Below are 23,257 nucleotides of genomic sequence, written 5' to 3'. Positions count from 1 at the left end.
CCACAAATTACCACATAGGTGGAAACCCATTAAGTACGGAGAAAGTAATTAGGGATCTGGGGACCCAAGCTGATAGTAATCTCTCCTTTGACAACCACATTGCCAAAGTGGTTAGAAAAACCTTCTACATAGCCCACCTTATCATGAAAGGATTCACATCTAGATCAAAGGAGGTCATAGTGCCCCTTTATGCAGCCCTAATCAGGCCCATAATATACAATGCCCCTTTTGGGATGTACCTTACCAGACACCTGCAGCAACTAGAAAAACCCCAAAAGTACCTCACAAAAAGACTCAAACAGATGCCATATGCTGCTCGGTTAAAAAAACTCCAGCTCTACTCAGTTGCATACCGCATACTTCGAGGCGATCTATGCCTGACATATAAAGCTATGTCCAACCTAGAATTAATGAACTTGCTCCACCTCAGAAAATCCAAATCCCTTAGAGCTACACACTCGAGGGATCTGAACCTCTGCACAGAAATAAATAGAACATGTTGGAAGGATAGATTCATAACCCAGAGGCTCCCCTTGCTCTGGAATAGAATCCCAGTTCATATTAGGCAGAGCCCCTCACTGACTCTCTTCAAGAAGAATCTTGATGAGTGGATGGGGGATCGTAGGTTTATCCCGAGGATTACTTCAGTGTCACTACTAGACAGAGGCACAGTAAACTAACCTTAAAAAGGGCACGGTAAACTCGAATCAAAGGGTGGCGAAAGCCAAACACACTCGGGCTAGGCTTATAAATGCCTCAGGGCAGATAGCCTAGTATGAACTTATGAACCTATAAGTAGAGAGGATATGGAGTGCCAATGTGATGGAGGGGTATCAGGTGACAGGGTGTGCTCTTCATTTCTTCCAGGGTTAAGTACAGAAGATATGGAGTGCCAAAATGTATTTACTGGGGTTGATTTTATGCTGGAGTTGAAGCTGGGAATAATATAATATGACTTCTTACCTCTGCTGATTAGTTTTTTTCACTTTGTTATGTAGTGTTTTGAAATTAACATGATTTTGTTCATTTTTGGAGGATTTAAAACTGCATAGTTCACATAAGGAGTTGAAAACACAACTGCAAGTGGTTACAACTTTCTCAGATGATGTAAGAATGACATTTGGTCTTGATAAATGTACAAAAGCAACATTTAAAGCAGGAAGGCTGTAGCACCAAGTAAACATCACTCTGGGAAAGGAATGTGATATAAAGGAACTTGAGCAAGAGGGAATGTATAAATAATTGGGAATCGATGAAGGATTGATAATAAAACATGAACAAATGTAATCAGAAGGCCAAAGTTAATACTGAAAACTGCCTTGACATCCAGAAGTAAGTCCAAGCTATAAAACAATTTGTTCCTGTTCTAACGTACAGTTTTGGGGTGATTGGCACCAAAACATATTGGATCAGTTAGACAGGAAAACAAGAAAAATGTTTCATGCGTATCAAATGATACATAAAAATCAATTTATACCAAGATTCCCATTCTGAATGGGGTATGGGCCTCCTTAAAATTGATTACACCTACAGATGTGCAATCGTAGGACTGCATACATGTCTGCTGACCTCACCAGGTAAAAACATGGTGGAAATTTTAAAGCATGAGGAGAAGTCTAAGATGACTTAGTTTATCAGAATCATTTCAGGGTCAAGCGGGGATGGAAATCAAACCAGAAGTAGACAAAAATCAGACAGCAACTGACTGTGTCAAAAACAAAGGAAAGAATATAAGCAGAAGGATCAGATGAGAAGGAAAGAAATGTGGAAACGTTATAAATAGTGTGTCAAGTACACACATCTCCAGGAACAACCTCATGCTGATCAGGAGTTAATGCACAAAGGGTTAAGGAGTGAGGAACTGAAACCAAAAGAAATGTGGAAACGCCATAAATAGTGTGTCAAGTACACACATCTCCAGGAACAACCTCATGCTGATCAGGATTTAATGCACAAAGGGTTAAGGAGTGAGGAACTGAAACCAAAAGAAATGTGGAAACGCCATAGTGTGTCAAGTACACATATCTCCAGGAACAACCTCATGCTGATCAGGATTTAATGCACAAAGGGTTAAGGAGTGAGGAAATGAAACCAAAAGATGAAAGGTTAATAATAGTGGCCCAGGATAGGAGACTATGTAGAAACTGGTTTGCAAAGTCTATTGAATATGTGGGAGAAACAGACAAATGCAAGTTCTGTAAAAAAAAAAAAAAAAAAAAGAATGAGAAACAGTCACACAAGTTGTTACTGCATGTGATACACCTATGGCAGGGACCTGTATGCTGAAAGACACAAATAATGTGGCAAAACTGTTGCATTGAGGATTGTGCAAACATTACGATATTAAAGTAGTTGTGAAGCACTGGAAACATGAACCACAAAGCATTACAGAGAATGATGAAGTGTATATCACATGGGATCACCCGTTACCAACAGTTCAAAAAACAGATGTGAGAAAATCAGATATAGTAGTCACCGACAAAAAGACAAAAGTGCATTGATCCATAAAGTTGTACACCCAGTGATGTGTCTTACATATAGAGAGACGTAGTAATAAATATCAAAAATCACAGACATAAGTGAGATCAATGTGAAAGAGAGCTACACCGATAGTTCTAACAGTAGCAGGAGCAACAGGTCTTTAAGAATTTGTAATTGTGCTTGGATATGCTACCAATACATGTAACTTCATATGAATTACAGAAGGAGTCATTTCTGGGCACACTGCAGGTGCTGCATAGGAGCACATTTTGCCAACGTCCAAGAATGAAACAGCACTAATTTTATGAAATTTAATCATGCTCTGAATTAGGCAAGGGGTCCATTCCCATTATGGTGATACAAACCCAAAAGACTTGGAGAAATTGAATAGGGAGTTACAGAGACTTTTGATATACTCCTACCACCCCCCACAGGGCAGAAAGCACAGTGCAGTGCCTGCCACTTTAAAGCCAGTGAGAGAGCATGGCTCTGCAAACCTGTGCCATCATGCTACTGTGCATATCCAGTCCTCGCTGGCCTTGTCCAACTCCTCCCTGAAGGATGGTGGGGCCATTGTTGGCCTCCAATTCCTATCCATCCTTAGTTCCTTTAGTACTCTGGCTTCTAATATAACCTGTGCTTCCTGAGGCATAATCCCACTGCACCACATCGTCAGCATCTGAAATGTTTACATTTGATCATAGTGAACACAATAAACAAAGGCCACGGTGTCTGTGGAAGCAGTTGTAGTGCTGATGTGTTACTCCAGCATCTGAAGTGTTTACATTCGATCATAGTGAACACAAGTTATCTAAAGTAAACAAAGGCCATGGGGTCTGTGGAAGCAGTTGTAGTGCTGATGTGTTGTACCAGCATCTGGTGTTTACATTCAGTCACAGTGAACACAAGCTATCTAAAGTAAACAAAGCTCATGGTGTCTGTGGAAGCAGTTGCAGTGCTGATGTGTTGTAACAGCTGCTACAACCACTCCTGTTGTGACAAGAATGAGAACTTTTCCCTGCTCTATGTGCTGTAGGGACATGTATGTTAGACCAGTGCCTGAAGCAGACATTATTGTGCTGCTGCTGTAATCGGCAGCAGTTTTACCTTTATATAGTGAAACATGGACAAAAGAAGGTTATTTTCCCCATGTGGGTGTGTACAAACTGTTGGAATAGCTAAGGGAGTCACAGGTTGTGCTTTCTTCATACCAAACTGGTGCTAGCACACTTTGTAAATGTGATGTAATATAATTTGTGTAAACAGTGTTATCACACAGTAACCTTCTTTGAACAGTGTTAGCACTCTTACTTGTACCGTGTATTTCATTTGTATACGTCTTTGGCATCAGCTGCCTGCTTGGTGCACAGTCATGAATTACTTCTGCAGCCCTGATTGTCTAGTTACCTCAGAAATGGAACTGGGTCTTTTTCCCCTGCATTTCTCTGTGCATGGGCCCTACATGGTACATCTCTGAATTTCACCCACAGATAACGGACTGCACAGTACATCAAAGCACACTACATGCTGTGCAGTAGGACCTTTTCAGGAAAGCATTTTAATGCAGGATTGTGGAGTTAACAAGTCCTCATTTTACAGTTGGCCACAGCATTTGCTCAAACTCTAAGCATTCGCCTCAGTGTTCAGAAGATTTGCCAATTTTGGCTATAACCGAGTATGTACTAAAGTTACCACAGCCTGTCTAAAAGTGGTAAACAATTCATAAAATATGCCATTTAGTAGATACAAGGTCTCAAAATGTTTTCACTTTGTACCAGATATGAGCAAGCATTCTCCAGTTGTAGTGTTGTTCTATGTTTAGCTTACATTTCACATTTACCAGTTACTGCAGCTGTACTTCCGAGTTCCTTCCTTTCATTAATTCCAGTGACATACTTGCTTAACTTAGATCTGTATAAAAATGTACCGCTAAGCCTTATTGACCACAGTGGACAGAATTTTACAACCTGGAATACCACCCATATGATATAAGTTACTGCAGAAATGGTACCCGTCATGAAGACGTGCAGCTTGCTCCGTCACTCTTCAATGGTGGAACTCAAGCTGCATTTTTCAGAGACTCCTGCACTGGTGGACATGTTATTTGTTTTGCACTGCCTTAATATTTACCTTATAAACTTTGGAAAATTCACCTGAAAACCACAGTAAACCAGAAAATAATCACTGTCTCTACAGTGACATGTATTGTATAATACATAAAATAATCACTGTCTCTACAGTGACGTGTGCTGTATAATACATAAAATAATCACTGTCTCTACAGTGACGTGTGCTGTATAATACATAAAATAATCACTGTCTCTACAGTGACGTGTGCTGTATAATACATAAAATAATCACTGTCTCTACAGTGACGTGTACTGTATAATACATAAAATAATCACTGTCTCTACAGTGACATGTACTGTATACAGAGGCGGCCCGTGCTATCGGACTACCGGACTGCAGCCACCTCAACTTCAAACCACTGATAAAATAAAAAATAAAAAGAAAAAAATATTTTAAATTTCGCGGACTTTGTGCATGCGTACTGCTGCTGAGACAGTCTAGCGCATGGAGCATGCGCACAGCAGTCCTGATTGAGAATCATGGACAGGAGCGCTCCCACAATTCTATGCAGTTTTAAACTGCATAGACTGCCTCAGTCAGGGGAAGGATCTGGATTGGATTGGAGTTTGCTGCAGGGGAAGATCTCGCAATGGGCAGGGTCAGATTTGCGCGGGATTTCTTCTGCAGTCTCGTCGGGATTTACTTACTGGATGTATGGTGGTTTTGCGGACAGGGATTTGGATGTACTACAGGACCAGGTGTGTGTGTGTGAGAGAGAAAATGCCTCCGGTGGGATGTTACTGGTGATTAGACTCATGGTGGTGTGCTAGGGAATACCTCAGGCTTGAACCTTGTACCTTGTATGCAGGTGTTAAAGACCTGAATTCCCTACCCACCACCATTTGTAAAAAATTGCAGATTTTTGCCTCATATTTGATCTGATCTATTCCTCATAATATCTGTGTTTTTTTAAATATTGTAATGCTTGAAATTTGATGCTGCAGTGGTAGCATTGATGCCTCACAGCTGTAGGTTCTTGGGTTTGGTTCTTGGCTGGGGTGCCTTCTTTGTGGGGGGGGGGTCTATCTTCTCCCTGTGTTTGTGTGGGTTTGCTTTTGTGTCCTCCCATGTTACAAAGACATGTCTGCATTATTTCTTCCTGGGCCTCTGCTGAGAATTGTTTTTTTTTTGTTCCAAGTCAGACTGTCCTGATTAACAAATTGACAGGCATTTAAATTTCAGACTTCAGGTTTCTGAATGTTTACTTCCTTACATATTTGATGGTGCAGTGGCAGTATTGTTGCCTCACAGCTATAGGTTTTCTGGTTTGATTCTTGGCTGGGTGCCTTCTGTGTGGAGTCTGCATCTTATCCCTGTGTTTGTGTGGATTTGCTCTGGTGTCCTGCCATTTTACAAAGACATGTGTCTACAGTATTTCTCCCTGGGCCTCTGCTGAAAATTGTTTTTGTTCCATCAGAAGTAAAATTGACAGGCATTTGAATTTCAGACTTAGTAAAACAACTTTTTATTCTAGCAATAAATATATAGTAACACAACCTTTTATTATAGCATGTTTTTAAGTTTATGACTATTTGAAATTTGTCCTTATTTTTGGGACTGTAATACCCTGTTATTGGCTTTGTCCAGGTTTTTTGTGCTAAGGTTGACAGCTATGGCAAGAACTGAATTCACTGAATATGTTTCAGGGCTGTATTCCCTCATTACTGGGTTTGTCCAGATGTTTTGTGCTAAGAGGTTGACAGCTATGGTGAGAACTGAATTCATTAAATGATAGCCATTTAAGTTTCAGTCTTCCTCTCTTTCACAAAGCAGCTGATTTGGCGTAGTGGTATGTTGCTCTTGACTGTTTTGCACAGGGACCTTGGCAGTAAAACGTACTGTGGTAACACAGCATTTTTCTTTCACAAAGCAGGTGATTTGGCATAGTGGTATGTTGTTCTGACTATTTTGCACAGGGACCTTGGCAGTAAAATGTATGGTGGTAACAGCATTTTATTCTAGCAGATTTTCCAAGATTATACAAGCAATGTTTAATGTGTCCCTGGTTTTTGCCCTTTTGACCCACCCCAATAAATGTGGCTTTTTCCAGACTTCTTGTGCTGCGAAGCTGAGATGTAGTTGAGTATTGCGTAGATTTTACAAGGAGCTGAGAGCTGCAGGGGAAGAGAAGTTTAGTGCTGATTATGCTAAGTCGGCTCACATTGCTAATAGCACAACAGGTTGTGCACTTGCTTTTAATGCAGAAGGTTGTTGGTTCTACTCCCATAAGGGGTGAATGCTGCTGTACTGAAAGTTAAGATACTAACTATGAGCCTGTTATCAGTTTGCCATCCATTTCCTATTGCCATATTACTAGCTTATTTTAATGTAATTTAGGCAATTTATTCCTCAGGGGCATCAGACACTTTATTTTTCGGTGAAGCCATGAAATATAAAGGTGATTGCTAGCAGCAACCTCTTCATTAGTTACAGATTTATTTAACGTGGAATTATTTAGATGACTTTTTTACTACTTCAGAGATTGTGCATATTATTTACTGATAATGGTGGACTGTAGAATTGTGCATATTTACTGATAATAGTAGACTGTAGCAGTTTGAGTAGACTTTTATGATGGAAATGTTCTGAATTGGGCAGTTTTGTTTCATTGTTTACTGGAAAAATGTTCAAAGAAATAGGAAGGTGTATCAAAGAGCACATGTATGTTTCATATGCAAGGGGCCTATGATTTAAAAGTAGCCCAGAATTAATTTTTATCTGCCACGGGTAAAATGTATTTTTCTTTGAATGTGGGTTTTAATGTTGTTTCAATGGATGTGAGTTTCAAGGGCAGAGAAGTTTTAATGCCAAGTTTCTTTAGCAGATGTCTTAGTGTTTGTGCTGTAAAATGCAAAATAAAACTTTCAAATGAAGTTCAAATTATCATAGAAGTAAATCAGTATGCACATTAGTGTTTATGGTAAATGGAGTGAAATAGCAAAGTAATGGATCATTGGAATGGCTGCAGGGAGGCTCCATTCGACCAGGGTTTTGTGAGGGGGAAGGGCTGCAAACTTAGACAGCCCCAGCTGAACTATACCTCCCAACTGTCCAGATTTTCAAAGAATGAATAGATTTTTTGCTTCTTATTTTTGGTTTGTTCCTCAAAATTTGTGGTTTTCTGGCAAATCATTTAGGAATTAAGTCACTAAATAATGACACACTAGTTTCAGACTTTATAACCTTCAGAAAAATGCATGCTAAAATAAGACCTGTTCTATCAACTGTCCCAGTTTATACAAGAGCAATTTTTAGTACTGTTTATATGTTCCCTCAATATATTTGGCCTTGTCCAGATTTATTGCATTAACAGGTTGAGAGGTATGTGCAAATAAATTGCTTTATAGAATTAGGCATAGCCAAACCTCTCAACTGTCCCTGATTTTGGCTTAAAATGTTGCTTTTCCCCTAATGATCCCTCCACAAAATAGCAATTTTGGAAGAAAACATGGAGGGTTTATAATTAAGAAATAACTGCAATAATCAGATTACTTTTATTTCAAAAATGCATGTAGATTATTTTATTTTGTCAGCTGATCAAGTTAGCAGTACTAATATTAAAGTGTCCCTTCTTTGACAGGTTCCTAGCTGTATTGTGTTGCTATTTTATATTTTTACATGACATTTTTGGTCCATTTTTCATAAAATTGTGTTTTTTTAGCAAATTAGTGACAAATAATTAAAGACTGAAGTTAGAAAATAATGACAGACATTTGAGTTTCAGATTTCATACCATTCAGAAAATTCATACTAATGCAAGACCTCTATTAGCTTTCTAAGTTTATAACAGCAATATTTTAAAAAATTGTCCTTATTTGTGGGCCTCTGTCCCATTTCTTTGTATGGCTTTGTCCAGATTTCTTGCTCTGAGGTTGAGAGGTATGACAAATCTGTCAGGGCCATCACAAGTCAGCCAGAAACATTTCAAACTGTGACATACTTGTTGCACCCCACTCCCCCATGTAGTGACTCTGGATGTGTCGAAGCAAGGCAAGGAGTAGTTATGCAGTGTGTCCCCCCCATCCAAGGTAGACACAAGTACTACAGTGGCTTTTCATCTGTCCTTGATTTTGCAGAATGGTCTGGTTTTGGTCATATTTTTGTACTGTTGATTTATGCTTATTACTCACATTTATGCTTATTACTCAAAGTGACTGTTGCTCTGTGTTTAAGTAGCAATGCTTTAATGACCATAAGGTAAGCTTGTCTGAGATCGTAAGATGCAAGTAAACTTTAATAAGCATACTGTTGAAGAATTGCCAACACTGAACGCCTTTCTGTTGTTGCCATGCGGAGAATACTTGACTAGATAATGTATAAGCCTTGGGTATTAAAGGACAGGATTCCATTATTTTAAAAAGCTCATTACACTTGTTGGAGACTTCCAGTCATCTCTACAGACTTTACCCGTAAATTAAACAGAATGCCAATCATGTGTGGTCCACAACCTGTACAGTAATCCTTTAAGCAATGTATCTTGAGCTCGTTTCTTGTTTGCTTTTCATTTTTTTACTTTGATCATGTTTTCCCCATGAAACAAGTTGTCAGGCAGCAGGTCTTTTTTGGATAAGAAACATTTTTACAAGTGGGGGCATCACATAGATTTCTACTTTCAGCATGTTACTTGGTACTTTAATAAAGCTGAATATATTATAATTAGAACTGCAGTGCAAGGAGAAGTGGTTTGAGTTGAGTGCTTCTGGTTTTCTTATACTTGATTTTGACTGGCATTCCAGTAATGGATTTAAAAAGTAATTTATTTTTTCATGCCTCACAACCTTTTGTTTCCATCTAGATATTAAGTAAGCTGTCATGCAGCCAATGCATTGAAATATTTTTATTCTTCTACACTTATTTTTGTCTTGATTGTATAATACATAAAATAATCACTGTCTCTACAGTGACATGTACTGTATAATACATAACATAATCACTGTCTCTACAGTGACATGTACTGTATAATACATAACATAATCACTGTCTCTACAGTGACATGTACTGTATAATACATAACCTCTGTCTCTACAGTGACATGTACTGTATAATACATAACCTCTGTCTCTACAGTGACATGTATTGTATAATACATAAAATAATCACTGTCTCTACAGTGACATGTACTGATTTTTGTCTAATACAAGCACTTCACTCTTTTTTACCATTATGAATTGAAGATTGCACTGGTCAATGTGAAGGCACAATCAAGCCCCCACTTAAGCAACCAACCATTTCCCTAAAAGTTGTTAATGCACTCTAGACTGTATGTCCTTGGAGCCAAGTATATTAAAGCAAGGATGTGCAGGAGTGAAGCCCCCTCCATGGCAGTATGGAAAATAGACCCCCCTCAGAGCTAAAGTCTTTAATTTTAGCTGTTTGGTTCCAACCTTCATAGAAGCAGTCACTTAAGCATTCCATATCCCAGTGTGGATTATACAGCAGGTCTGGAACAAGTAACATCAGGGTGTAAGGCAGTGTAAAATGGATCCTGGCCTTTGCAGCACACAGAATGAATCTGAGAAATTTTCAGATGGTTTACAAGTTGAGTTTACCCACAACTTACTAATGACTATACAGATAACATGCCTTCTTGAAGTACTGCTTATACAAGTGTACTTTACACAGACTCAGGCTTCAGCAGCATATCTGATGCAAAGACAATGACAATTATTTATATGTTGTTGTTTGTCTTTTGGCTTTTCCTGGTTAGAGGTCGCCACAGCGGAACTCCGGTCCGCTAATGATTGGCAGTTGTTTTTTATGATGTCGAGTTGCCAGCCCAATGCCCAACCTTCAATGAAGGCATGCCCATTCAATGCATGTCTTTCGAATGCCCACTCGACCGCAGGGAGGACATGCAGGCTCCACACAGAAGACACTCCCAACCCAAGCCAAGAATCGAACGGGAGAACCTCTTGCTGTGAGGCAACAACGCTATCGCTGCACCACCGCAGAAGTACAATTATTTATAGGTAATGCAGGTATTTTACATTTTTTAAATAAATTATAAATTAATGTATTGTGCTTGAAATGTTAACACTATTTACTTTACTTAACAATTAAGTTTTGCAAATCACATTCAGAAAGACTGATAAGATGGAAGGAAAACAACATTAGTTCCTCCAAGTTGCTTTCTGAATTAAAATACGACTCCATTTGGGTATTGAAATGTTTCACTTTTCCTAAACATAACACTGTGAGAAAAATATATATTAATGTATGTATTTAGTGCTTATTAGAAGCAAAAAGGGTTAACACATTTTATTCTATATACAGCATTAGTTCTGTTTGAAACTGCAAAAATGCTTTCTGAAATTGTGCTTTCTGAAACTGCAAGGTGCACTCTGACCTAGTTTGCTAGCACAGCAAAATCCATGCCTATGCCTTTTGGAAATGTACTGAGAAGCAGGTGGTTATCTGCTAGGTCAGGAAATTAAATAAGAACAATACTGTTTTCTATGAAGTTATTCAACTTGGACAATTAGCTCTGTTCATGTTATGAGAACATGCACAGCTGCAGGAAAGTTTGATATTACGAAAGACAAAGGACTGCTTCAAGAATCTGTACTTGCTTTGTGCTCAAATTAGCCATAGTACCTTGAATGGTAACACTGCATAGTAGAAAGTTATAACTAACCGGTAGTCATCAAGGCCACACTGTTTTTCAAAGATTTTTTATAAAACTTTGTAGAAGTCAGCAGAAAATGTGAGAAAACAACTGCAATGAAACAATATTATGAACTGGTGATCTGCTATGTCAGCCGTAGTAGGCAATGTCTTGTAAGAAATGTATAAAGATGGTTACACTTCCTGATTTTAGTTAGACAAACTCTGTACTAACATGTTTTTGTCTCCTTGCCGCAAGATTAAAGTACCTTAACCTGAACCTGCTGTGTATTGATCATTTTTGAAGCTGTTTTTCCTTTGACAAACACAGACATGGTAATGCTATATAACAATATAACACCAGATTTCGTGCAGTGCTCACTGTTAACTAATAACATACTTACACCATAAAATGATATATGAAGCAGACTGAATGACATGCCAGGTGCCTCATTTACTCTTGTCACAGACTACTTCCATTCAAGACATCTGCAACACATCACTGTCAGTTTACTTACCTGTATGTCTCCAAGTTCCTTTTCTTTCTTGTTTGCTAAGTTTCTGAGATCATTAGGTTTGGATTCAAGAACTGATAAGGATACTTGGATTTTGTCCTATAAATATAAAAATGAAAAAAAAACATAAGCAAAAAGAATACAGAGTGCAAATATACCATAATCACTTTTCATACTTGGGGAATATAAATAAGGAGTCAGCAAATTTACTTAATGTCTTTGCAAAGAAAAAACATATTGACACGCACAGAGACTGTACACTGTAGCTGAAGACCCAACCATGAACAGACAGTTAAATCATTGTGTGTTATTTGCACAATATTACACGGAACAGGATTGGCACATTTTATACTCCCAAGTTTATAAGACAGTGAATGAATAAAGCCAGAAAATGGAAGTCTGCACTGTTATGATGCAAAGAAATGAAAAGGGGGACAAACCATGAGGAATATAAACAATAACTGTCCTTATAGCCAAAGATTAACAATTTTTTGCTTCCTAATGAATGGCTTACAGAGCCTAACAATTCTACCTCCTATTTCCCTCCATGATTCTCTAACACATGGATACACCAACATGAACTGGTGTTGGTAATGGGTGACTTGAATGCACACATCAGGACAGACAGAACAGGATATGAGGACTGCCTGGGTCCATATGGGTGGGGCAACAGGAATAAAGAAGGAGAAGCCATTCTAGACTTCTGTCTGGCAAATGGCTTGATAGTAGCCAACACATAGTTCAGAAAGAGAGACAGTCACAAGATCACATACAAGAGTAGTCAATATACAACTCAGGTAGACTTCCTCCTAGTAAGGAAAAGGCACTGGGGTAGAATCCATGATTGCAAAGTCATCTCCAGTGAAACAATCGGCCCACAGCATAAACCACTAGTGGCCACAATCAGCTGCAAGCAGTGGTCAGAGAAGGCTCTAAGGTCAACAGAGACCAGGCTGAAGACCTGGAAGTTGACTAGAGAGAAAGTATAACAGTTCAAGGAATTACTCAGGGCTCTAGCACCCCAAAAAAGGAGGAAATAGGTGGTGTTGAAGAATGGCAGCACCTAAAAACAGCATGTGTTAGGACTACAGAAAAGATATGTGGCCGAGCCAGGTATGGAAATAAGGTACATAAAGAAAGCTGGTGGTGGAATTCAGAAGTCCAGGAAGTCTTCAAAACAAAGAAGGAGTGCAGGAAGAAGTGGGAGACAGAAAAGACTGACCAGGCTAGGAAGGACTACTGGTTGGCCAACAAAGAAAGAAAGAAGTTGCAATAGCAAAGAATAGGGCATCAGAGGCACTGTACCAACTTCTGGAAAGTGACTCAGTAGGGGGCACAAAGAAACTACATCAGGTTGCATGGCAAAGACAGAAAGATAAAGAAGATAGTCAGACACCCTTCATAAGGGATGCCAGCAACAACCTGCTCACCAGTCCAGATGACATCAAAGGCAGTTGGAAGGAGTATTTTCAGCAGCTTCTGAATGAATAAAACCTCACAGAAGCTGCACTGCCCCAGAAACCACCTACGATGAGAGAAGAGGAGGAGCCCACCCTAGAAGAAGTAAGAACAGCACAAAGGAAGATGAAGTCAGGGTAAGCAGCAGGCTCAGATGAGGTCACAGCAGATACGATAAAGATGTTGGTTGAGGTAGAGGAGAAATGGCTCCTGATAGTACTAGTAGCAGTGTGGAGAGAAAGGTGTATCCCAGATGACTGGAGAATAAGCATACTTGTGCCAATGTACAAGAGCAAAGGGCCAACCAAAACTGCGGACAGTATAGAGGCATCAAACTCCTATCACACTGCATGAAAGTCCTGGAGAGGGTGATTGATCAACAAATATGTAGAGTAGTAGAATGTAAAATGGGAAATGAGCAGTTTGGATTCAGATTAGGATGCAGCACAATTGACCCAATGTTTGCAGTGAGATAGATGCTTGAGAAAAAGCTAGAGATGAGGAGAGAGTCAACTGGGCATTCCTAGACTTGGAGAAAGCATATGACAAGGTCCCAAGAAAGTTGATCTGGGCAGTACTGTGGTGGTTTGAAGTCCCAGAAACATTGGTAGAATTAGTGCAGGCTATGTACAAGGACCCAATGACTCAAGTACGAACAGTGTTCAGCCTTACAGAGGGGTTCCCAGTGGGAGTGGGTGTACATCAGGGTTCAGCCCTGAGCCCATTGATGTTCATACTGGTGATGGACTACATTAGCAAACAGGTTGGAGGGGATGGATCTACAAAGCTGCTGTATGCAGATGATGTGGCAGTACTGACAGACTCTGAGCTAGAACTTCAGCAAAGGATAGGAGAATGGAATGCAAATCTGAAGGCACATGGGATGAAACTAAGCACAGATAAGATGGTGGTAATGGCAGCAAATTGGGGAAATCAGAAGAAGACGAGGATAGAGATAGAAGGGAAGATAGTGGAACAGGTAAACAGCTTCAAGTACCTGGGAGGAGTAGTTGAGGAGAAAGGTAGTCTGAATGAAGAGGTCAAAGCTAGAGTCAGAGGGGCTACAGCCAACTGGCATAGAGTATCAGGTGTAGTCTATGACAGAAGAATGCCAAATAAGCTGAAAAGTAAGGTGTACAAGATAGTGGTGTGACCAGCACTACTGTATGGTACAGAAACCTGGGCAGTAAAGGCAGAACAGTTGAAGAAACTAGAGGTGATGGAAATGAAGTGCCTGAGAAGGGTGGTAGGATGCACACTGTGGGACAGATGAAGAAATGAGGACATAAGAGCAGAAGCCAAAGTAGCTCCAATTGCAGAAAAGATCAAAGAGAACAGATTACAATGGTTTGGGCACATGTGTAGAAAAGCAGAAGACAATCTGGTGAGGAAGATTTGGGACAGACAGGAAGAAGGTAAGAGGAGACGAGGTAGAATCCATGATTGCATGGATTGTGTGAAAGAAGATCTGCAACAGTCAGGCATGAGTGTTGAAGAAGGCAGGAGTGTGGCACTGAATCGAGAGAGTTGGCAACAGTTAACATGATACCCCGACCCCATGTAGAAAAATGGGAAAAAGGGGGCTAATGATGATGATGATGATTCCCTAATACATATCAATGATGCATATCTGAATTCCAACACAATATTCTACTCTATGCTTATCTAAGACAGCCCTGTTAGACATCCATATGTCTTTTTGTAAAACTGATTTCCTTATATTACATATGAGCAGTTAACTCTCCAAATTCAAACGTCACCTCCACGATCTTTCACATAGTTTGTAATAAAATAAATGAAACAAATATGAATAAAGGCAAAACAATAACACACACAGTCCATAGAAAACCAGTAACTGCATGATCCATTTTGTTATTGGGTCATGGAGGGTAAAAAAGCTTTATATACCAGAAGAGAGGAATGAAGAACAGGGCTAGTAAGTCTCATGGAGGGATTTGTCAGACTGGGGCAAGGATGTTAAAAAAGGGTTTATAAACCAGAAACGAGGAATGGAAGGAAAGAGCTAGTGCAGCTCAGTGAGGACAAGCAGGCGATAAAAGAATACAGACAAAACCAGAAATACTGAATTAAAACTTCCTTTTGATGCGTGGAGAAAAGTGCACCTAGTTACATGGGACAGTAGTGGATGGGCACCCAAATAAACCCCAAAAACACATACAGGGAAGTGACTGCCAAAAGGCAGGATACATATGGGAACCACATGGACCATCTTCCTGGCCAGTGTGCTGGTCGATCTGATGATGGGGATCTACAACAGATTACTAGCTATTGTGGAATTAGCTGAAGACCGATTCACAGCAAATAAAATCTGGGATCCACAAGTCTGCTAGGCTAACTGTGGTTGCAGGCAAAGTCATACAGAGAATCCCAAGGGAAAGGCTGTACTTCCTGCAGGGCAACAGTGTCCAGGACAATGCTGAAGGAATGGTCAGTATAACTTGATTCAGTTTTTATAACTAGGTTATACGAAAACTTGACTGGAGAGAATTGGAAGATGACATCTCCCAAGTTAATCAAGGCTTCTGACTTGGTCTTCCAGAGACAGCAGCAAGGGTGCTATGTGGACCTATACAGGCCGTGGTAAAATAGACTGAGGAATTGAACTGCAGCATGACTGAAAATCTGAACACAGAGTGTTGTTGTTAGAAAGGTGCTATCATGAATAAGGAACATGACTCATGAGGGTACTGCGTGGGTCAGGACTGGATCCAGTACTCTACGGTGAGTTTGTTTAACACATAGTGAAGGGATTGCACAAAGCTCTCAAGTATCCCTGGTTTTTACAACATCTCTAATTTTGAATCATAAAATGTCTGCTTTTCTAGTACATCTCTAAGGATTTATTTTACATTAGTTTACTGGGAAAGTCCAACTGGGCACAGGTCCTTTTTCATTGGAGGCCCGGGAAGAAATTTTTCAGTTATCAATATAGAAACAATACAAAGGATAAAAAATACATGGAAGAAATAATAGAAGTTCTCACAAAAACAGTTACATACTGATATCAAGTACGATTTTTGGTATACATACATTTATATTTACAAAGTACTTAAAACAATTCAGTGATGGACAGAAATTATTATTCATTACAACTGAAGACCAATATAGCTATCAAAAAATAAACAAAATAAAAAATAAATAAATAAAAAATCCAGAAGCAATTTCTAGTTAGAGGTAGAAAAAAAATGGCAATCATGTCCAACATTAGAGTTTTGTAATTCTTATTACTAAAAAAAAATGCTGTTGATGCAAAACCTTTCATTCTATAAACTTTCAAAGTGAATCAGAGTAGATGCAAAACCTTTTATTCTATAAACTTTCAAAGTGAATCAGAGTAGATGTAAAACCTTGTATTATATAAACTTTCAAAGTGAATCAGAGTAGATGTGAAACCTTTTATTCTATAAACTTTCAAAGTGACTCAGAGTACTACTTATACAATGTCCCTGATTTTGCGCTTTTTCCCTCCATTATATTCTGTTTTTGTCTACAATGAAACAAAGTCAGGTGGAGGGGTGAAGAATGTAAGGAAGGACATAAAAAGGATGACCAACAGGCCAAAAAATTGTATTTCAGTTCCAGTGCACACTAATGTAAAATACTGTACTTACATCACAATAACAACCATGGTAAGAAGTACCAGTTAGGGAAATCACAGCTGGGTTGGATCATCAAGAAACGACAGAGGTCCAAGGCATCAGTCAAGAGATGCTGGCTTAAACTCTTGTGAGGACTGACTCCAGAAGTAAAGTGGTAATACCCCCACTGAACAGATGCTGAGTACTGTGATCCCTGGTCAGGCCACCCCTTGGGTGCTAAATAACCCCACTGAACAGATGCTGAGACTGTGACCCCTGGTCAGGCCACACCTTGGGTGCTAAATAACCCCACTGAACAGATGCTGAGTACTGTGAACCCTGGTTAGGCCACACCTTGGGTGTTATGTTCAGTTCTAGAAGCCATACAAGGAAAAGTATATCAGGTTGCCACAGGAAGTCGTAGATGAAAGATATAAAAAGTTGTCTCATCTGAAATGAAAAGAGGCAGGCCAGGTAACATACAAACTGGAGTTCTTTTCACTACAGACAAGGTAAGACAGGAAGGCATTATGTGGAAAAACAAGATCATGCTGACTACATGCGAGGAGGGTCATCATGAAAAAGAAAGGACAGGAGAAGACAGAGCAAAGGCAGCAGACTGCAAGGACCAACAACTCCTTGAAACTGTGAAAATAAGAATGAACTTCCCAAATGGGTGATGGAGAGTTTTCATAGAGGCATGGGACAGGTGAAGAAAAGGTTAGGGGAAAGAAGGGAAATTATACATTTCATGGATGCATTATTTTTCATTTTTGTGCAGTGGCTTTAAAGTGTTAGGCTTTAGCCATCACTCCAATCTTGCTGCCAAATAAAATAGTTCCACATCTTTCCTGTATATTAGCCTTAACAGAACTTGACATCAACACACACACACACACACACACACACACACACACACACACACACACACACACACACACACACACACACACAAAGTAAACTTTTTTTAAAACATCTACTATCTTTGGGTCCCCAACTTTTCTCATCCCTCCTCCTCATTAAAAGGCCACCAGATCATAGATGCATCCCACCCCAGATTTTTTCTTTTCCTCAGATGGATTTCTCTCTTCAGACATGAAAACTTAACAGCAATTGGGTTACAAATTCCCCCATGACTAGGAAAAGAGCAAAATAGCCAACGCCTTCATATTTCAGCCAGCTAATTTTTTACACTCCGCCCCTAACAAGCCTTAGCAGTGTCACTAGTGCAGACATTAGCACACTCACCTTCGGTTCAGATGGCTGTGGATTCTATCACCACACCAGGCTGATGGATTGCTGACACTGTAATGTAATATAAGAGGGGTGATGCATTCCTAAGGATGCCATCCTTCAGATGAGACATTAAACAGAGGTCCGACTGGCATGAGTTGGTGGTAGCTCAAGTGGATATAAAAGATCCCAACGCAGCAATTGAAGAGAGTACTGGAAATTCCCTAATGCCCTGCCCAAATTTCCCTTAGCAGTATAACACTCAGGTCCCACCGGAAAAGAGGCTACCAGCCTACAGAACTAACCCGGTCGACAAAAGATAAATAAAAGATATTGGGAAGACATCACTCAGCTGTGCATGTACTGAAGCCATAAGGAATATTCCACAACATATGTGGTTATGTATCCTTTGTCCATCCGCTTACTGCATTACCACCAATCATCACTGACTCGGAATCACCACCATGGCTAATGAAACATCCAAGCTTCCAAGGAGTCCCTACAACCTCTCCTTTAGAAAATGTGAGTAGGAAATGCCTCATCATTCCACTTCTTTCTGACCAGCTCCAACAGGTGCTGCCCGATCTGCTAACTGAATTCATAGGATCATAGGAAGTTACAAGACAACTGGCCCTAAGGCCCTTACAAGCCTAACCAAGAATTTAGCCCATGTTCTGACAAGTCAGCACCTATGTCACTGTCCAGCAGGGACACAGGTGGAATCCCAGGAGTGTATTTCCTGTTCCCCATCCAGTTATCCAGGTTGCATTTAAAAAGGGTTAAAGAGGTACTCTGCTTTACATGGAGAGGGAGTCTATTGCACAAAAGAGGAGTCTCTGGGTTACAAATCTGTCCTGCCAACACAACCTATTGATGCCACAGACCAGATTGAGGTTGCGTTTGCGTGTCTGGGTGAAGTCTGACTTGTGGGTATGCAGCAGTCCCATCAGGGTGGGGTCTGAGATTGCTTTGTATGCCAGACAGAAGTCACCTCTGAAGAGTCAGTAGGAGACTGAATAGAGGGACAGGGCTTTTAGCCTGTCTATGTAGGGTAGATGTTTGAGGCCCTGGAATCTCAGGGTGAGGAACCTCTGTGGTCTGTCCAGCTGCTGCATGTGCTTTTTGAGGTACATGCCGAAAGGGGCACTGTACGCAATAATGGGTCTTATAAGGGAAGAATACAGGGATGTTATGACCACCTTGTCCCTGGAGAAGATACCCTTACTAAAGAGGTGGGCCATGTAGAAAGCTTTGCGTACAATGGAGGCAATATGATGGTCAAAAGTCAGTTTGCTATCAACCTGCATACCAAAGTCCCACACGACTGAATGAGTGCTTAGGAGCTTAGGTCACCTGAGTCAGGGTTTTATCACTCTACTCAACAGAGATCGCTTAAAAAAGTCAGACTTTTCCTTCAGTCTTTCTGCAACACTGCTCACAAAGACATAGGAAAGAACAAGCCTTACTAATGATGACTGTGGTATTCATTTCAAAACAGCCCTTTCATCTTCAGTGGGTCCATTTACTGCTAGTGTCCTACTAATTATCAATGTCTTATGCAGACCGTCATCCTTAGTACAACACACACTGCTATAAAGGTCACACAACCATGGACCATTTACTGCTAGCGCCCTACTACTTACCAGTGTCTTATGCAGACCGTCACCCTTAGTATAACACACTGATATAAAGGTCACACAACCATAGACCATTTACTGCTAGCGTCCTACTACTTATCAGTGTCTTATGCAGGCCGTCACCCTTAGTATAACACACACTGTTATAAAGGTCACACAACTGTGGACCATTTACTGCTAGCGTCCTACTACTTATCAATGTCTTATGCAGACTGTCGCCCTTAGCATAACATACACTGTTATAAAGGTCACACAACCATGGACCATTTACTGCTAGCGTCCCACTACTTATCAATGTCTTATGCAGACTGTCACCCTTAGTATAATATGCACACTGTTACAAAAGTCACACAACCTCACCTTTTCACACAGGTTTGAGCATGGTGAGGGTGAATGCAGCAGATACATCAGCTACAGAGGAATGATTACTGTTCTTTGTGAAAATCTGGTAGAGAAGTCAAAAGGTATTAAAAATAGTTTCTGGAGAGCTTTGTCCCCCACAACCCTTTAATTTTACATGCCAAGTCAAAACTGCAACAGTCAGAAAACAACACCTCATATGAAAGGTTGTGTGGTCTCTCTATTCACTAATAGCCTTTGCTAATACTGTACCTGTGTGTTTGGGTAGGGTAATGGGAATGCCTTCAATGCATGGATTACAGATTTTAGCTGGGTTTGCTGCTGCACAATGCAGTACATCTTTATGACAATATCTGTCCAAAAAACAGCTCTACTTAGCCATGTCACACTCCCAGATAAAGTCTAAGCATGGTATGCCCTCAGTAACTCTGAGTTCACAAAAGGGTTTCCCAAATTCTAGTATTACTCTCTCCAACTACTAATGCCTCCTAACTCCCCTGCCATACCCTGCCCTGACTCTCATTACACCACGGCATTTTCACCATGACATAAACATAAAATATAATCCCATTAATTGTAAACTTTACATTTTCTCTCACAATTGTTGCTCTCTCTATTAACTGCTACTGTTTATATAAATATAAATATATATATTTATTATTGCTTCTGTTTTGTTTTTAATAATGTACCCCTTACCACCTTTCTGTTCTCTTTCTTTTTTCTTCTTACAGGGCAGTATCTACAGACTGTCAGCTGGGATCAGTGTACCACCCTAGCAGTCAAATGTAAAATAAAATAAAAAAATAATGTCATGGTTAATTCAGATTTGATTGACATAACTTTCCTGTAGTAGACACACGTTATCTTGGGACAGCTGTATATCATGGAACTTCCTTCCATTATATTAACTTCTAAACCTTCCCAGTGTCCCAGCTTCCGCCCGGTCAGCTGCAAACATCTGTGCTGGCAAGAACAACTTTCTCTAATCTCTTCCTCCATGACCTCTGGCCAAGAGATTTTTGTTTCTTAACATCAAAAAGGGAACAGAACTGCATAACTCAAAAACAGTAAAAATCCACAATCTTTGTACTCTCAATCTGTGCCTGAAATATGGAATTTCAACTGTACAGTCATTAAAGATGTTAACTAAGCAATACAATCTTCCATGTGGAAATCTGAGGGAAAAAAAAAACAGATCTTTACTTATACCCAATACACGGATCATTTTTACTTCATGTTATTCATCAAACAGTGTCCCTTACCTTATACACACTGACTGCCTCATTAAGTAACACAAAGTTGTGGCAGGAATGTCTGGGGATACACAGGACACAAATAAAGGCCTCATCTTCCTGGCAGAATAATTCCAGTCTCCGTCTGTGCTCTCCACAGCACTGCTCTGTTCTCCCATTTGTAGTACAGAGATTCTGCATGTTTTCTTTCTCCCAGAAGTCTTTTTATTCACTTTTGTACTCCAGTTTCAGGCCCTGAAGTATTTGATGTATACAGACAACAGTCAGTCCACTGAATAACTCTTGACAGAAATGTTTTGTTACTTTATATCAAAATCTATCAACAGCATGATATACTGATGTCCACAATCCAAAATGACTAGAATGCCAAAAAAACTGAGCACATAAACCCACTTACATACAGCACACTCACTCTATACTTTTTAGTTTCATTTTTACAATAAAGGCAGGAAGTGACTGTAAAAGGAACAGCCTCTGTTTAAAGAGACAGTGTACCAGTTAGCACATGTAAAGCTTGACAATTATCCCAGCCTGTTTTTGTTCACTTAAAAACATATTTTTTCTTCAGTTATATTTACATTTTAAGTAAATTCAAATATATAAAAGCAGACAAAACTTTACTTAAACTTCAGTCCAAACTGTTTCTCATATTCACTCCTACTGCTTTTATTGGTTTTGTTTTTTACTTATAAATGAGCTGGAAGCAGTGACCATTCTCAGCCAGTTAACCATGACTCAGACCACAAGCCACAGGCAAAATTTCAGGATGTTACTTTTTTAAAGAGGTAGTTGGATTGGCTGAAGTGTTTTTCTTCAACCATGTCCTAAAGTTTTACAATGGTTCAAGACAATCGGCTAGAGATATAGCCAATTTCTGTGATAGTCACATGTTTGCCTGGCCCAAAAGTACTGCATGTCTACAAAATGAACTTAATGATAATGTGGTAGAAATGAACAGCAGGAAAGACAATTGCATTACATCTACTCCTAAAGTTTTGAATGATATTATGATTTCACATGCTGTTTTTGTGTCTCAGGCAATTGGATCTGCTTCAGATGCTGGTGTTATTGCGCCTATGAAATTATCAACCTTAGAAAATGATACAAGTGTGAATGAACCTCCTTTCATATCAAATGGTTTGTCCATGAGCTCCACTTTTTTACATCTTCATTTACTGGAGTGAGTAAAAATGGATGCTGAAGAAAGAAGGGGCAGGTCACAGAGCAGGAACAGAATGGGAAGGAAACAAACATAACTGGCAGGCCAGCTGGAGCTAGGTTCAGTAGTACGGAGCAAAATACCTTGGACCTAGTGGTAAATATCTCTTTGCAGATTTTTACTGAAAAACAATATGAGATGTTAAATAAGGGCCTTTCATTTATTCCTCCAGGTGGCTCTTCATCACATGATGTTCTTGTTGATATAAGGCTGTTTGTGGGTAACGTTTCTTTGAAACTTCTTTATGGTAGCATCTCATAATCTTTGTCCTTTTACCACACTAGAAAAAAACATGTTGAGGGTGCATACTAGTTCTATGTAAAAATGATGGACAGTAAAATTCCTTACGATATAACTTAATGGAAAGAACCACATCAATTCCCACCAAAATAGTTCCATCCAAAAATTCAATACTAGTAGATGACAGTTTAGAGGTAAAACGTAAGAAACTATTGCTTCTATTCAGCTCATGAATAAAGTTGCAAAGAATGTCCATATTATTGTTCCAGATGAAAAAGATATCATCTACGAAATGCCTATAGAACACAATGACTTCATTGCCACTGTTGATTATGTTGGAAAACTCCCATTCTGCCATAACTAGATTTGCGTAGCAACACCAGTCTGTTGCCAATAGTACGCTCCTTCAAACACAAACACATTGTTATCAAGTATAACTTCTAACAAGTAGCAAATTAGGTCAACCTGTTGAATATCAAAGGAACCATCCCTTATTAAATAACGTTTGACCATTTTAATGCCTTCCTCA

At 39.6% G+C, this 23,257-nt stretch overlaps 1 protein-coding gene across 1 annotated transcript in view; it reads right to left on the bottom strand.

Moving 5' to 3' along the window:
- LOC122792382 (E3 ubiquitin-protein ligase TRIM39-like) overlaps nucleotides 1–21,715 on the bottom strand; it is a 59,782-nt gene extending 38,067 nt beyond the window's left edge. Inside the window, exons 1-2 of the mRNA XM_044060169.1 lie at nucleotides 21,279–21,715; nucleotides 11,733–11,828 (exon numbers count right to left, since the gene is read on the bottom strand). Of these exons, the coding sequence (XP_043916104.1) occupies nucleotides 11,733–11,828; nucleotides 21,279–21,449 (267 nt within the window). The 5' untranslated portion in view covers nucleotides 21,450–21,715. The remainder of the gene's footprint in view (nucleotides 1–11,732; nucleotides 11,829–21,278) is intronic.
- Between the last annotated feature and the right edge of the window lie 1,542 nt (nucleotides 21,716–23,257).

This window comes from Protopterus annectens, chromosome 1.part2 (assembly GCF_019279795.1).
Source record: "Protopterus annectens isolate FY-2018-M chromosome 1.part2, PAN1.0, whole genome shotgun sequence".
In the NCBI taxonomy this organism is placed as follows: Eukaryota; Metazoa; Chordata; order Ceratodontiformes; family Protopteridae; genus Protopterus; species Protopterus annectens.
Note: the sequence above shows the minus strand (reverse complement) of the source record. Positions and strands in the feature narration are given on the sequence as shown.